General features: G+C 37.7%; 1 protein-coding gene across 2 annotated transcripts; it reads right to left on the bottom strand.

The window, feature by feature from the left end:
* Window positions 1-637: 637 nt before the first annotated feature.
* On the bottom strand, window positions 638-16,657 carry IMPACT (impact RWD domain protein). 2 transcript variants are annotated; one of them, XM_008497584.2, is made up of 11 exons: window positions 16,419-16,657; window positions 15,620-15,748; window positions 14,837-14,889; window positions 13,825-13,887; window positions 9,937-10,022; window positions 8,174-8,302; window positions 7,790-7,884; window positions 6,929-7,002; window positions 6,115-6,205; window positions 2,608-2,742; window positions 638-835 (listed from the first exon to the last, which is right to left on the bottom strand). In XM_008497584.2, exons 1-11 carry the CDS (start codon window positions 16,452-16,454, stop codon window positions 770-772), a joined length of 957 nt encoding a protein of 318 aa, XP_008495806.1. In that variant the 5' UTR covers window positions 16,455-16,657; the 3' UTR covers window positions 638-769. The 2 variants fall into 2 exon arrangements, with proteins under 2 accessions (XP_008495806.1, XP_030301164.1); XM_030445304.1 differs by lacking the exon at window positions 13,825-13,887.
* Window positions 16,658-17,845: the final 1,188 nt, after the last annotated feature.

Here is a 17,845-nt window from a genome sequence, read left to right as displayed (position 1 = left end):
TAATTAAGAAATTAACTTAAGAAAAAATAAAAAAAAAAAAACAAGGCAATGTTAAATATTTAAATCTCATCTAAACAGCAATATAAAAAAATTAGTTACAAAAGGTCCTGTTAATTTTTTTGTAATGCATTAAAGTCTGAAAGTTATTAGCAAAAGAGTAAAAAATTAAAGTGTTTGTGATTGTATCAGAAGCACTTGCTTTTTTCCCCACTCTACACCCAAGAAGTCACTTCAGCACATTTACTGATGCTCACTATTAGCTGTAATAGTCCTATTTCAAAATCCCCACCTTCTTTGCTGAAATCACTAGCCCTTCTTACTATACAACACCTACTCCCCAGCTTTTCAACAATGCTCACAGCATGATCCTCAAAGAAATCCTGAAGTTAACACAATAAACTAGGGAGTTCAAGTTCTAATAAAAGACAGGTGCTTGAGTTCCAGCCGAGGAATGGAGAAGATAAGTAAGTCACAATTTAGTCAACCATCGTTGGGTGGGAGGAAGTGGGATGGGTATATGGCTCCAGATGCTACAATGCCCTCAAAGCAAGGAGCTGAAATGTGTAAGAATAAAGAAAACTTGTGCTGAAGACCTACTTCACAACTACAGGGGGAAAAAAAATCACAGAACAAGATGAAAATATACCTATAGCTTTACTGAATGCTTTTTTGAATACAAAACATCTGTTGTACCGCATAAGGCAATAGTATCCATGTATTCTTTGTAAATATGTGCAAAATAATTTTTATTGTTTTAAAAAAATTAGTGTTACGTTCTCTTCTTGTTGTCCTTCCTCATCTTTTTGCTCTTTCCTGCTTGTTTAGATGACTCTTCCTGAAATGAGAAACAAGCATTAAAAAATTTAATCTGCATTCTTATATGCTTGTGAGCATTCTCTCAGTGAGAGAACTATTTTTATTTTTATGAGAACTATTTTTAATATGAACAATGGTCATAGTTCAGTGGGATTTACAAAAGTTATGAAGTTTGCTTCTGCCTTCAGCAATGATCAAATTACAGACCTAACTATGTCAACAGGAATATAATGTAAAAATAATCTAAGCCATTTCCACCCAAAGAAAAGGTTACCAGTATAGGCATATATCTGTATTACACTGCAAAATTGCTTCCTCCCAGTGTGGATGTGTCCTTAACAAGAGATATACCATGCACCAATACATTAAAATTGCTTCCCAAAGTTAAATAAACCTATGCTGGGAAAAACAAAATTTTGCCAGTTATGTTGTCATGTAACACTTTGACTTCCAGTTTTGAAAAGCCAGATTTTTCTTTAGTGGATATTTATCACAAACACTCCCCAAACACTCAGCCACTACAACTGACAAAAACTGGGAGATTTTAATCCTTTCTCCTATACCCATTTCACATGGGAGGGAAAGAGACCCTAACAGGATGTTTGAATTCTGTTTTTCTGAAGAGAGTTAGCTAAAAGAGTAGTTTTTTCCAAGGGCCACATCTATAATAATATTAATTTCCACCTGTCATTTTTCTGATGGACATTGGTAACAAAACATATTTATTAATATACAATAAAGAAATATAGTCTGATTTAAGTTGTGAAAAATATAGAAAATAAATAATTTTTGGTACTAAACATTCTTTTGAGGGTAAAGGCTTAAAATTCTTGTTGCAGCTTCCTTTCATTTTATGAGCAACACATTCAAATAGGCACACTGATAAATTGCCAAGAAGGTAAATCAGTAAGTACAGTCAAGCACCTGTAAAATGCAGAAAGTAAATAACTGAAAAATGCAGGGGGAGAAATGGGGAAGAATGCTCAGCTTTCAGCCACAGCAATCTTAGGTAGTTTTTCTTATGGAAGAAAACTGACAGTTGCACAGTTTCACAAGTATCCATTAGTAATTCTTTCCTACTCTCTTACACTTTCTATTGTCAGCACTTACATACTGTAATACAAAAAGACATACCTAATAGGCTGTTCTGAGGTTGAAGAAATGTTGAAAACCAAGAGTATTATCTGATTAAATGACACAAGTCCCTTAAGAAGTAAAATGCCATTTAAAGGCATTTGGATCTTTGTCTTCCCAGTTGTTTAAGCTCCCTTGAAACATTTTCCCTTAATCTTTTCTGAAACAGTCACTGGTGCTTTGCTTGACTTCTTTTAGTCTAGGTACTTTTTTTTTTTTTTAAATAGGGTCTATCCTTTGTAATTCTGAAAACTGCCTGGGGTCTAATAAAGGTTTCACTTTTTAAAATGCCTACTAGCTACAGCAATTCCCATACTCAGTCTGCCTACACACTAGAACTGGTGGCACAAGTAAGCAAAAGAAGCAGCAGCCTCCTGTTTTCTGAACATGCAGAAAGAGGCATCTCCCTTCCCATCCTTCCCCAACCTCCAAACCTGTGCTGTGGATCAATGCCCTCAATGCCTGCCACACATACAAACCAGGTCACCAACTTCTTTGAAAGTTGCTCAGGACTCTTTGCACTAATCCTCTGCATACAATCAGTGCATCCAAGCCAACAGAGACAGTATTACTTTTCTTCTGGTTTCATCTAACGATGAAGGACCATTAACTCAAGTCCACATGCAAATGCCTTCATTCTAAGTGGCAGAAACTTACCCCTGAATGTACATAGTTGTATTCCACAAGCACATTTCTTGCACAGTTGTTGATATGTTTAAAACGATCTGGTCCTAAGAGAATGCCCCCATACCAGCGGGACACAACAACTAACACATTGTGAACATTCAGAATCTGTTATATGGAAAAAAAAAAGGGAGAGAAAAAAATTATTATTTTTTAATTGAACTAGTTTACACCTATTTTATATACAGAAAAAGTCTACTATCTTGCATTTTTAAGAGGAATTTACAGTCAGATCTGTGTCACACATAAGTTATCAGAGGGTAACAAATAATGACAAGTCAGCAGTTGCAATTAATCCCTCCCCAAGCTCCTACCCACATATAAAACCAAAGTAAAATGATCTGATATATCCCTCAGAAAGCTTGTAAAGCTATCTTATCTGCACAACAGTTGCTTAGCCATGTATCAAAGGCTTCAGGCATTATTAAAGTGAAAATTACTGAGTAGTATTTATTACTCTTTGATATGATAAATCAATATTTCCAGAGAACTACTGTCACTAAGCTGTCTATCTACATTTTTCTAAGTGTTAGTAGGAGAAGCTAATAACAACCAGGTGATAGCCATGATGTATATCAATACCTATAATGCCATAAGCTAATACTGTTGCCATGTGCAGGACAGCACCTGGGTAATGCAGAAAGACCTCTGCATTTTCCAGGTTTGAGACACAGCAGTTTGTAGTGGGAGGAGCCATTCTTGCTCCTGAAGCTCAACAAGCTGCTGGTCTCTTCCAGGACTCCAGCCACCACACAGCGCTTCCAGGGTAGAAGTGTAGCGGGAAGAGCCTTTCTTGCTCCAGAGGCTCAACGAGCTGCTGGCCTCTCCATGCCTCGCACCAGAGTGAGCTGAGGTACCTTCTGTGGGTGTGTGTCCCACCTTTATTGGCCCCCTGGTCTTGCTCATGCCCAATGGGGGCCTGTCCTAACCAGGCACAGGTGGACTCACACCCACTCTTTGGCAACTCAAGGCACCTGGTTGACAATGTCTCTCTACAGCAGTTGCTTTCTGAATTCAAAAAGGCACATATAAAGTTCACACCACATGAAATAATTGCATTAGCAATTAGGATTGAAAGACACTAAACAACCTCTATACAGCTTTTTTGTGACTGTAAGTAACAAATTCGAGTAGAGAGTTAAACAAAAGAAAAGTGATGATTTCTTTTACTGCAATTCAAGTCAAGAAACCTGCAAGGCCTTCAGAAGCTCTAGGTTTCACAAAATTCAAATGTGACTTGGCTAGACTTGACAGTTAGCATCCTTCTTACAGCAATCCTGTTCTCAAAATCTCCCCATCACCAGAAGTCACACAAGGAATGACAGCTGACTAAGCAGCAGACAGGAACACATATCTTGTCAAAATCCTAAATTTGTCCCTCAAAATAAGGCATCTGAAATCTCTGTGGAAGTGTTCACTTATGAACAGGTTCCTCTGAAGTCCTGGGCTCTGCTACACAAATGCACAGATGGCTTGGAGCCAGAGAAACTGAGAACAGCTTCACCAAACAAACACTGAGCAAAAACAGAGGTTTGCAAAGTATCAGTGTGGTTTGGTGGAGGTGAAAAAACTGCCTTCGGAGACAGCTATCAATAAAGCACAATCACTACCATCTCCATTCCAGAAACATAGATATGCTTAATTTGAACAATACTTTGAGAAGATTCTATCACTGATTGTGAAAATGGAGAAAATCTTCTAATTTTAAAATTCAAATGATAATGAAAAAAAAATAATAAAGAAAAAAAAGGAAGGATTTGGGCAGGTTTCCTATGCCACATATACACACTGGCCATAGAGTTTACATAGAGCAACTGTCCACATTAATCAGGATGCCAAACATAAATGAACTTTAAGTTCAGAATTAATCTAAAATACAGTTTCTGGTAACAGGAAAGTGCTATCTTGATTGAGGTGCTGGGTTTATCTGAAACAAGATAAGATTTCAATTGCAAAAGAAAAACTATTAAGCACAGCAATAGTAAGTGTATTAAACCAGTCAATTTTTGTGTCTATCTTATTTTTTTTAAGTGCTTATAACAGACAAAATAGGAGACCTATAAACATCTAGAAATCAGCCCATAAACTATTTTAATCTTTTCCTGTGAGTGAAAATTGCACTTTTCTGACAACTACACTACTTCCAAAACAAAAATATTCTCAATAGCTAGGACTACAGATGGAAAGAGATGATCCATATGACTTAGACACATTCACATTTGAAAGGAAAAACACCGTGTCACCAGATTCTTATGGAATGTTAAGTACCTAGACACTCTAAGTCTTCCAAATGTATATTTTTCATAGATATATATAAAATTTTCAAAAGTACACCTTAACATACTGAGAAAGTGCTGGTAAGCTTAGGGAAAAAAAAAAAAGAAAAAAAAAAAGAGGGACAGTAATTGCAGAAGTTGCTTACTTACATTATTTTTATTACAGTAATGTTTTCACACTTACTATGTATACTTGCATATGTTACATAAACTAAGTTTGCTTTCCCAAGTCAGATGTGAGTTATTTTAGAAGTTTCAATAAGCTTTAAGTGAGAAAATCAAAATATTTCCATCGATTTTATTTTTTCAGGAAAAATCAAACGAGCTTTGATATTAAAAAAGAAAAGCTCAAGTTTTAGAAGGGTCTTCAGGAATAAGAGTACAACACATTAAGCAAGAGAATATGCAAGCAAGCAAAGGACAGGAAACAAAAAACCTTGTTAAGAAGGAGACATCAGTCTAAAAATCAAAATTTGAAACAGTAATCAGTGTGCTGACATAGCTAAGGGACTTGAGGCACCCAGTAAGATGTATCCAGCTGTCCCCAGTTACAAGATTTTATTTATGGTTTTGTTAGGGCTGGCACCATGGCAGTGAGTCAAAATTTATCAATCTCAATTCACATTTAGTTGTAACTCTGCCAAGGGAATATTATTTTAAGACTTGAAAATTAAAATATATGCTAAGGACCAAGAACTGGAAACAGCAAAAAGAAACAGTTTAAACAATCAAAACAAAACATCTTCACTCTCACTACCTTTTGCATTTGAGATTCTACTCTGCAACTTCAAACAGAAACAATTTTATTACAAATGTCTGAGGAAACTGAATGAGAGGCTGTGCACAAATCAGCTGTAACATTCTGTCCATCATCTTCTTCCAGCCTTCATTTTCTGTGTAACCTATACCACATAGTAAGCAGAAGAATCAAAACTTATTATTCCCTTAAATCATTGAAACTATTCTTCCCACCTATGAAATGCTACTTGATTCTGTGATCCAAGACTTAGAAATCTCAGTTTACTACCTGCATACAACAAACTGTTTTTAATTTCACCTTCGATAAAGCCTTTGATCACCTTTGATCATTTACTCAGTTAAGAGCAGAGCAAGATTAAAATAATCTTCTGAAAGTTTATTTGCATTGCAGTGATTTTTAAAATCTGTTCAAGACTTCAAGAAGTTGATGACTGATTTCTATAACCTGCATAAGATGAAGAAGACGGCCACCTGCTGCTGTCTCCCCATCATCTTCACAATCCTGTAAGAATGTCTGCTTATCTTCACAGTATATTCTTAAAAAGAAATGAAAAAAGGGAGGGAAAAGGGAAAAATTAACATGAAATAAATTAGAAAACATCAATCAACTAACATTTTGACATGATAAATGAAGTCTCAGGGATCTTTCATATGCACAGGTATCAATTCCACCTCTCTGATAAGGACATCTATATGAAAACAGGATGAGGCTTAGGGTAAACCACAAATATTTATCTGTACAGTTGAGTAAGATTTGAGAAGCTTTTACTTTAGCTACTTCAGGTTAACTCCAGACTTCTCATCAGTGTAAAGTCCCTAATAAGAAAAATCCTTAGATTTTTAGCCCAGCTGAGAAGAACTCTATCAGATAAAGGTTCAAATTATGGTACACACCCATAGTTGGAAAAACTAGCACAAAAATATTATGAATAATAAGTTAGGTCTGTATATCAGCATTTCCATGCTCATACATACTATACAAAGTATAATAACACATGTCCAAATTCACTTTTAGTCTTTTTTAATTCCTACTACTTTATTATCTTATTTCCTACTGTACATTCTACTTTCTTGACCTCAAATTCAAAATAAAGTCTAAAATCTTTAACATACAAATAAGAAACCTACTCCCATAAAGATTTATACAAGATTTAATAGCAAGGAATTTCTTTGATGTATTTTGCTTTTTTCATTGCATCTTTCCCTATTGTCAAAGAACACTGAAAAAAAAAAATTAAAAGTCACTACTCATCTCTCACCTGTATGCATATATGTTGTGGGTAGCACTTGCAATTTTCTTATTCTCATATAATTTTTCAAGAACTCTCTTAACCTTTAAAAAAACAGAAATAAGCTTCTTTTTTATAATGCAGGTTTCAAACACACCATTTGAATAGCACTTGTCATCTGTCTTAATACCATAATGAAACACTTCAACAATCTGATATAAAATGAATTAAATATTCAGTGTCATAACTCAAGAAGCAGCTTCTCAGCACTCCCATGTTAGTTTCAAATCATTTCTGAGATACTGAAAACAGCTGTTCTTTGAATTTGTACATTCACATTAGTACTGAAGATGTAGAAGTGCCAAATCACTTTATGAAACAGGAGACAGTAAGATACAGAAAACATTTTTACATACCACTGTCAATTACACCTGCTTAGTTTTTTCAACTTTAACATTACACTGGAATAATCTAATACAACTTGACTCCCATTACACACTGCTTTTATTTATTTCACAAAAATATATGAAAGAGGAGAAAGCTCTACTACATTTTATTTGGAGTTTTTCCTTTGTACTCAAGCATTCCTTTTTTTCAGAGTCTCCATTTCATAGAAAGAATAATCAAGTCATACACGGTAGACTCAGTAGCTTCCAAATACCTTATAAAAAACCTATTAACATCCAAAAGTCAAATGTTTATATTCTTATTCTCTCACATCTAGTGCACATGGTGGTAAAAAACAGCAGAAGCATTGCAGAGCTGGTATTTAGAGCAATATATGCACAAAGATGCAAAGACAGACTGACATATTTGGGTAATCCCAAATATTTCGGTACTATTTTGTCAACCTCAAAGCACAGAGAAAAAGTAAGATTAATCTCTACTAACTTGTCTGGGTGTCACCACAGGAGCCAGATGTGCCTGGAAAGTACTCCTTCGATCTGTGATTGGGCTTCCATGATGTATGGGTGGCAGTTCCTCATCTAATGATCACAGACAAGAAAGTGTTCACTCTCTTTTAAGGGTACTGAAACAATGTACACGGCTACCTAAGAACAGAATGTTTCAACTTGAAAAAAGGGATCTGTTACAGCTAAGTACAACAGATGACATTCAAAACCAACTAAAATATGTTGTAGTTTTTTACCACTGTTACTAATCTTTATTAAAATTTTAATGTTACTAATTATACTCAAACCAAGAATAACAGAATCTTAAGGCCTCTCTCTTGTAAAATTGTTCCATCAGGATTAACAAGTGCATTTATTTTACCTTCTTGACTTTCAGAGGGAATGTAACTTAACATTTTAATTGAATCTTCCTGAACAGGCTGACAGTCTAGAAGAAAATCATCTCCATCATCTTCATTTACTTCCTCACTGGTTTTCTTAATATCTGGTTCTATTAAGATACAAGTAGTAGAATGTATTATACATTTTTTTGGCAGGAAAAGTAATATTTCATTTCTAGTTCTTTTTCTCAAAAATCTTTGGCTTTTCAGTTCATATCTGTTTGTCATTAAGAATTTTGATATGCAGAGCATTAATGTTTGTTACAACAAAAAACATAACTCTTAGTCCAGTATTAAGCATAATCTTGCTCAGAATTAGGAATACAACACTCATGCTAAGGAATCTTTACATAATATCTTCTATTTCAATATTAATTAACACTATTTCTAAAGAGAAGAATAATGTTTATCATTTCCGTTAAGCTTTAACAATAATACCATTACTATGTAATCTGAATTTAGAGAATAAAATAATCTGGTATTTCACAAGAATTACAGTAATTTACTAATCCTTTGGGGGAAAATGTAGATCTATTGTTCAGTGCTAGTTAATGATGTTAGAATATTGTTATTTAGGAACATATCTCTGGACACGTTTCAAGAACTCTGGGATTCCAAAAATCCTATTTACCTTCATGCACAGGCCATATGAAAAATAGTATTTAATAACTAAACATCACACACAGCTAGTGCTCTGGCAACTGGATTTAGAGGGAATCAACCATACAGGTGAGATAATATATCACAATCTGATTTGGAGGGCTTATGATGTGGAGATGATACAGTTTTTGCAACACAGGTATTTTCAGTGAAAAAGCAGAGTGGTGATATAGCACGTTCAAAAGACCTAGAAAAATGTATTAAGTAGATATATTAAGTAGAAGCCACAAGGTTGCTGTCAAAATACCCCAAAAAACTTCCAATATTGTCAGTAGAACTCTCACCTCTTACTATCCATACTTTTAGTCATGTCAGATACTTTTAAAATTTGTGATGCAGCAACAAAATGCATATTTTATTGAAAAACTAAAACTGGATCTTATACTGAGAAAACATGTATTTTTTATCTTCAGTCTTTTATCCCTCCCAGTACTAGCATCCAGCTCACAGAAAAATACTCCTATTTCCTTTTGCCACAAGTGCATTCATGCATGTTAGTCATGCATTTCATGGCAATTATGTATTCTAATGCATCAGAAAACCCTACCACTTTTTGACAGAACAAATGTGAATTTACACAAACTCTATCACTGTAAGATTAATAATAGAAGAATCACTGCAACACAAGTGATCATTTAGTTTTCATCCCAATATAGCAAAATACAAGTAAGACAGAATATTTGGGCATTTATCTGCAAACTCCACTGAAGTCACTCTTCTCTTGAGACTAATCCCAATCCTCCAAGAGTTCACTCAACACAAGAAATTAATTACTGATAAGAATGATTCCTTTGCAAGTGAGAACAATGCATAATGTACCTGTGTGCAATTCAAGTAATTTAATTCCTGAGAGAACTCAGGACCTTGTTCTAGTTCACTGAGACCATCCCCTCCTTTTTTTCCCTACTGCTTTTTAAAAAGGGAAGTTTTAACTGTAAAACAATAATCCATGACACTGGAGACTGTTGCATTGTGCTATTAAGATCCGATACAAAACTGGGTACAAAGCTTTAACTGGTAATGAATTCTTGCTTTGCAGCTGAACAAGAAATAAACTGAAAAACCCATGTATTTTCTGAAGTACCTGGATCTGATGACTGTGCCTTTTCTATCAGAACCTCTCGTATCTTCTCCACCCACAAATAAAGTATACTTTCACCAAGGTTCTGTCTGGAATATAAAACTCACAGTGAATAAATAATAATTTCACATGGAAAGGACACCAAATAATATACAGATTTCAGGCATGCAGAAATAGAATATAATAATCTAGTGAGATAAAGAGCTTAGGCTTGTGGAAAGTTCTGTTTCAGTAGTTCACTGGGTGAAACACATGATATCTGCAGCATTAGATACGCTTTGTGGCTTGTTTTTTTTCCTTTTTCATTTCTTTTTTTTTCTTTTTTTAACATTAAAAGTACCAACACTAGAGGCAAACAGGCAACTTGCGGAAACTTTCTGGCTACTAAAGAAAGGGAAAGCAACCCTAAGAAGAGTACACTTCACAGTCCTCACTGTTTTCAAAAGAATGCTGAGCCAGGATGTCTGGCCTTACAGCTTGTTCTGGATCAGTTTTGTCCACAAAAAGTGCTGTGCTGCCAGTGGTGAGCTCCTTCAGCTGCTCTGTGGCTGTAGGGGACTCTTTCCCTTCATGTTTGGGAGGGAGCTCTTCCTTGGAACAGCACCACTTCTCTTCCTCCTCCAGCAGTCAGTGCACACAGAGTACAGGTTAGTAAACCACTGGCAGTAGACACAGTGGAGTACTGGAGTGATTTGCTACAGTTTCAGTAATTAGCAGTCCTACAGCACAGGGAGGTAAATTAAAAATTTAGGGCAGAAGGTGATTCATGATTTATTTTTTTTTCTTACTTCCGAGGTTACTCAGAAGAAGAAAGACTTTAAATGGGGCTCAGAACAACAAGCTGCTTTTGAGAGTATTAAACAGGAGATTGTGCAAGCAATGGCCCTTGGACCAATTCGAACAGGTCCAGACATTAAAAATGTTCTTTACACTGGAGATGGAGGTGATGGTCCTACATGGAGCCTCTGGCAGAAAGCTCCAGGAGAGACTCGAGGCTGACCTCTAGGATTTTGGGGTCGAAACTACAAAGGCTCCAAAGCCAACTACACAGCCACTGAAAAAGAGATACTGGCCACATACGAAGGAGTTAGAGCTGCTTCAGAAGTGATTGGTACTGAAGCACAGCTCCTCCTAGTGCCAAGATTACCTCTACTGAGTTTTATGTACACAGGTAGAGAATCTTCCCATCATGCTACCGATGCTACCTGGAGTAAATGGATTGCCTTACTCTCACAGAGAGCTAGGATAGGAAGATTTAATCGTCCAGGAATTGTAGAAGCAATAACACATTGGCCAGAAGGCAAACACTTTGGAATGCCACCAGGAAAAGTGGTAAAACGAGCTGAAGAAGCCCCACCATATGACCAGCTACCAGAGAATGAAAAGCAATATGCTCTTTTCACTGATGGATCCTGTCGTCTGGTAGGAGGCCATCAAAGGTGGAAAGCTGCTGTATGGAATCATATATGACTAGTTGCAAAAACAGATGAAGGAGATGGTGAATCAAGTCAATTTGCAGAGGTAAAAGCCATCCAATTGGCTTTGGACATTGCTGAACAAGAAAAGTGGCCGAGACTTTATCTCTATACTGACTCATCGATGGAGTGCCACGTATCTACCTATCAGTGACAACATGATGTTTTTAAACTCATATTTTGCATAATGCATAGAGCATTACTGCTGAATAAAATCAGAAATTCAAACAAATGTATGCATCATAAGAAAAATATTCGATCAAAAATAATGTAATTATAAACTTGTAACTTTGTCTTCAAATTCTGGTCAGACTCCAGAACAATTCTACACCATGATTTCATGCTGCTTCTACACAAGTGTCACATCAATACATGAAGAACAGTATTTGATTTAAAGATGATTAAAAGAGATTAGACAATTTATCAAACTTCTCCATTTCGTGAATGTAAATAGCAATTTCCTCAGCTATAACTCAATTTTAGTTTCTGCCTATTGACAAATTACACTTAGTCTAAAATGTTACATTCTTATGCTACTGTTTTTCTTGTCACTTGTGCCCAAATCATGAAACAAAGCTTTTGACTGAAGAGACGTTTCACCAGAATAATATCCTGGATTTAAAAAACAACAAGCCACAAAACAACATTTGCTATGTTTTTAGGAACTCTGGGTGTCCCAAAACAGAACTTAAAAAAACAACTGTTTTCAACAGTGACTGACAACATAGCTCATAAAGTTTTATATTGCAGAACTATACAATTAAGATCACTGGAGACTAGAAACCTGGTAGAACACACACTGTAAGCCTGTAATGTAAATGTACCTGTTTATATGACAGCTATTTAGACCCTGTTGAGATAAAAGGCTTTCATAGATACCATGCACATCAGTGACAACTGCAAAAGGTTGCTAAAGAGTAATTTTTTACATAGATGGCCTGAAGTACAAATGCATTCATTTCCTGTTGAACAAATGAAAGTAAGAGGAGACCAGTGAGGGCCCTGAGCATCAACTGAGATAGCTGGAACAGAGCTGCAAGGGACTGAAAGGGAAAAGAAAAAAGGGAAAAGAAAAAAGAGGGAAAGAAAAAAGAGGGAAAGAAAAAAGAGGGAAAGAAAAAAGAGGGAAAGAAAAAAGAGGGAAAGAAAAAAGAGGGAAAGAAAAAAGAGGGAAAGAAAAAAGAGGGAAAGAAAAAAGAGGGAAAGAAAAAAGAGGGAAAAGGAAAAAAGGAAAGAGGAAAAAGAAAAAAGAAAAAATCCCCAACACAACAGAAAACAGAAAAATCTTCTTCACAATGCTATTTCTCTTCATAGTCCTCACGTGGCAACATGCATCTGTCACTCAGGACATCTGAAAAACTACCTACAGCAGATCTACCTCTGGTAATGACTCCAGCAAATCCTATGGATCTGGACAGAGTTAAGGACAATCTCTGTCTGAACACTGACCACTGAACAACTGTGGTTAATAAGATCCCATAGCACTTTTCACTTATAATCCTTGCACAACTTCAACACATCAAATTTTACTTGTTTAAATTGCCTATTGCTTAATTAGATAAGAATCCCAGTTAATCAAAGTAACTGAGTAAATAGATAAAAAAGCCCTCACGCAAGCTAAGTGTTCTCTTCTTCATTTTATGGCATTAAAAAACATTTATTATAAAAGATGTTCCTACTACAGTATTTTGGGCATGACTGTGCTTCCTTATGACATATTTTCAATTCATTTAGTTTATATTATCTTTGGGATCTAAGAGAATTAAATAAACCATATAAAATTGCTACATTTACTACTCCAGTTTCACAGCAATTCAAAACCACATAATTTGAGCATTTCTAAATGTTCCATTTATTCTCATACATTCATTATGTGCCATTGTTAGCTGCACACTGTGATAATAAACAGTCCGCTATGTTACAGATTGTAGTTAATAGATTCTACATGTGTTTAATTTGTTTTAAAACCCACTTATCCCTCAGCTATATTTAAGAAAAATTGTTTTGCCACTTAACGCGCTAAGACACAAATAAATGTTTTTTGCATCCTGGAGTTTAGCATTCAAGTGCAGAATCAGTGCAGAAATCTCATACTTCACAGCACCAATTCACAAGCCATCTCATAGATTCTAAAGGGAGTCTGTTTTATTAGGAGGCAAAATGAAGACAGATAAAATCCTAACAGAACACTAAGTCGAAACCATATAAAAGAAATTTGCCAGCATTTAACATAATTTTTTCTTGCAAAACAGCATCTTTAGCTGCTAGTATTATACAAGAAACTTTCTGTTTTATGGCTATTCCAGTAATCATTTCACAACCACTACTTTATGCAGGTGCTAAAAAGAATAAACTCACTGCTGCATGAAACTGAAAATACATTGTCTCCTACTATGTTCCACAGTCTCCAACTTACATATATATTTCTTCCAAGCTATTTGCAAGTTGCATATAATCTTGCCCTCGAAGCCATGGGGCACTAGAATGAAAAGAAATACAATAAAAATTGTGCCCATACACTGATTCCAGCATCCCAACAAACATTCCCTCCAAAATAAATATGAGAAACACCTTAAAAAAAAAAACATTATCAAACATTCCCACCTAACAAGTTTGTAGTTGAAAACATCTTGGCAGTCCTCCTTCAAAACTCCTACCTTGGGCTGCCATTTCTTACCTCAGGTAAGAAAGATGGACTTGTTTTTCACAGTGACTGACACTACAGTCACCTTACACATTACCAGCTTACCCTTCCAACTCCTTCAGCACCATAGTACCTCCTATATTTAGAGTAACTCTTCACTTCTGTACCTGTTTCCTGCTGACCTCATCTTTAATTACAAACTTTGCCTCAATGTTTACCAGCACTGTTTTGTATTGCCTTGTCAATACCAAAACTCATTAGATGTGCTGTGTGCCATGCCCTGCAGGTCCCTCTGTCATCCAAATCAGGGACCTTGTCTCCATTCCCATCTCATTTATATGTCAGGAGACAAAGGGAGAGCAGGGCAGGAAAAGAAGCAAGATGGCACATGCCACGACTCCATCCCAGCAAGAGTCAGTGCTCAGATGAAAACCATGCTGTACAATCTGAAAGAAGGATCAGACAAGAAGGGTAAACCCAAGGAAGAGTTGAAACATCACTGTCCAACATGACAGGCAGCAGCCACTATACCTCCAGGGTCTAAGTGCTGCCTTGCTACAAAATAATGCTGCAAGAGTCAGAGTTAAGGGAAGAAAGACTGTAAAAGGGAGCTCCATGAGGGTAACTCAGGAGAAAGAAGAGAATATTCTTGATGGAAACATCCCATGCCTGATATACTTGAATTCCAGCAATCATCTTAACTAAACTTCAGCTTACAGTGTAAATAATTAACAGTAATAATTCAGAAAAGAAATACAAGTGTTTGAAAGAAAACTTTTCTTACTTGAGTTGATAAATAGGTGGCTCTGCAGTTGGATATCCTGGTGGCAAAATCACCTGAAAGAAATTCAGGATATGTATTCACTGGACTACTCCTTGCAGCTAGCAGAGCTTTACTGATGGACTCTAGTGTCAAGCACAAGGACTACCATCAGGGTCACAAATTAAGAAAATTGTTGGCTATGTTGTCACAGAATGACAAGAAAACCTGAATAATGGTAATATATATAAATACTATATTTCTTGATGCAGTTTTTGTGGATAAAGTGTCATGCAAAATAAAGCACAGAATATTTTTGAAAGGAGCTGCATACATGGTTACCAGACTTAAGTAAGTGGCATTACACTTCCGTTCAGTGTTTCTCCCATGAAGTAAACTTACTGTTTTTAGTTCTGTAAACATAAGTAACAAGTTACTCAACTGACACAAATTTTGTTTTGTCTCCATACTTTCCAGAAAGTAAATCCAGAAACAAATCACAGCAGATTCATTTAGGTGTCCTTCACAAAGTCAACATAAAATATACTTTTAAAAATTAGTCTTTGGAAGAAAACACCGAAATTAATTTTTTTTTAGGTGAGGAATTGGGATATGCAACTACTGAAAATATCATGAACACATTGATTATGCTACAGGAACAACCACTGAAAAGTCTATGACAGATTCCAATCCAGAAGCCCCTTAATCCATCTGAGAAGATAAAGAATCCTATTTAAAAGGGTTTCAGGCAGTCACAGGATTTTTCCTACATCAGTTCTGCTGCTCAGCTCCTTAATGCCACTACACCTGTAAACAGAGGGTCCATTTTGGTTGATCCAGACAATCACTGATCTTGATGCAATAGATTTTTTCATCTTCATCAAGAACACACCAATCGTCACCATATATGGATGAAAGGGCTTCAATTTCATCAGTCTAGAAAAAGCATTACACAAAAATAAGTAAACCCTTCTAGACTCACTTGCCAATCACAGTTTTTTTTAAGCCTTGCTCTTCTACAGCTTATTTAAAGATGTGACAAGCTTCATTACACTGGAAGGTTGTTAATTATTGAGGATCCAGTCCTGACTCCCAGCATAAGTAGCCTGTGCTCAGTTCTTCCATACACACAGCAGCTATTGCATTTCTATGGATAATCCCGTCATTCCAGGCACGATTTGGGTGACCAAAGCAACACAGAGCAGCTTCAACTTACACATCCCTGCAGTGATGCTCCTGGCTGGGAAGCACAGCCCTGCAGAGAAGACAGCCCCACAGGCCTTGGTGCTAACTGCGTAAAAACTAACAAAATTACCCAGCAAATTCCCACAAAAACGGGGAGAGCCACCTTCCACCTAGAAACAAAACACCCGAAATGTGTCTTGAGTGCAAATGTGCTTGGGCAAAGACACCGTCGCTGCCACTCGGGACAGCACTGCGGCCCACGGACACGGGGCTCCTCACCAGGCCGGGGCGCACCCCGAGCCACCTGAAGTCACCCACGCTGCCTGCCCGAGGGCGCTGCGGCCCAGCCCGGCAGAACCGTGACACCCCGAGGGGACGGGCACAGTTCCCCCCTCTCTCCTCCTCCCCCACTGCCGCTCACTTGCTGCTGGGCTGTTTCCGTGCCACTCGCCGCCATCGGTCCCTGACAGGAGGCGGCTCAGGGCAGGCCGCAGCCGGGCACGGCGGGGCCTCTGCGCATGCGGCGGGCGGAGCAGTTTGCGCAGCGGTGGCGGAGGAGCTGTCGGCTCTTCCTTCGGCAGGGGTTCCGGTGCTCAGCAGAATCGGTGGTGGTCACCTCGTCCCTCCGGCGTCGGTGTGCCCGTGCGGTTCTTGTTGCGTCCCGGAACCCAACTTGCGAGAGGAGGGAAAGGGCAGAGACGGCCGCTCGGGGGGGCCTCTCAGAGTCTTGGCAAGAAGGGAGAGATCTGCTCGCCCGCCCTCAGGGCGACCCCGGGACTCCAAGCGGCCCCGGTAGCGCCCAGCCCGAGGCGAAACGGCGAAGCCTCCGTGCATCAGCTGCCGCTTCTGTGTGAGGCGGTGCCGTAGCCCTCCCTGCCCCGCTGCTTGGCTCCGGTTCTCTCAGGACCGGCTGCATTTATCCTGCTCGTCCCAGCGCCCTCTGCCTTCCCGCCCTTTGGTTCTCCCGAACAAAGTCTCACCCGGAGCCGGGCTGCCCCGTGGCCCGATCGGAACTTGAGGCATAGCTAGAACCGAACCCGATTCCCGAACAACTATTAGAACGGTTCCTCCTTCCGCAGCTTTCACCCCGGTGCGCAGCCACCCAGGTGTCCTGAACCATTTTTTGCTTGTTTCTGAAAAAAGGAGTGATCCCGAGGTTATGGTTAATTGCTGTCCCGAGTAAAAGGAACTTCACATATTCCTACAGCATCTCAAATAATTAGGGAAAGATGGAGCTTTCAGAAGTTGACACAAAATCTGCCTCTGACATACATTGCCACAGAATCACGATTATGCTTACCAGGTGGTATTATTGCCTTATTCGGTGCAGCCTGTTTTTAAAATGTATAAGCAGTTTTATGTCAGGGATAATTTTACAGATACAGTCATTTTTACCTTGCATTAAATGTCACTCAAAATAAGTGATTGGCATTCTCATGATGGTATCATTTCTCCTAACGAAGGATTAAAAAAATAATAATAATCTGGTGTTACAAGTAGTTTTCATTACAGTTAGAGAAATACACATAATTTTTAACATTGACAAGGTTTATGTATCTCTTTTAGAGAGCACAGATCAGTAAAGATATGTTTTTTTCTTGATTGCAAAGTATGAGTGTCACCTGTTTTTGCAGTTTGTAGTTCAGATGTTTTCTTCCAATATGTTTTTATACTGACATAGTGGTGAAGAATTCAAGGTAAGTTTTGTTTTCCCCCTTTCTCAAAAGCTGGGAGAATCTGCACCTGCTTTGGAGAACAGGGTCAGAGCTCAGAATGATTGTGACAAACAGGACACATGTTCTAAAACCAAACAAAAATAAGTGACAAAAGAACCAAAAAAAAAAAAAA

The sequence above is a fragment of the Calypte anna genome, chromosome 2 (genome assembly GCF_003957555.1).
Source record: "Calypte anna isolate BGI_N300 chromosome 2, bCalAnn1_v1.p, whole genome shotgun sequence".
NCBI lineage: Eukaryota > Metazoa > Chordata > Aves > Apodiformes > Trochilidae > Calypte > Calypte anna.
The sequence above is the reverse complement of the archived record's forward strand: the minus strand, read 5'-3'. Positions and strand labels throughout refer to the sequence as shown.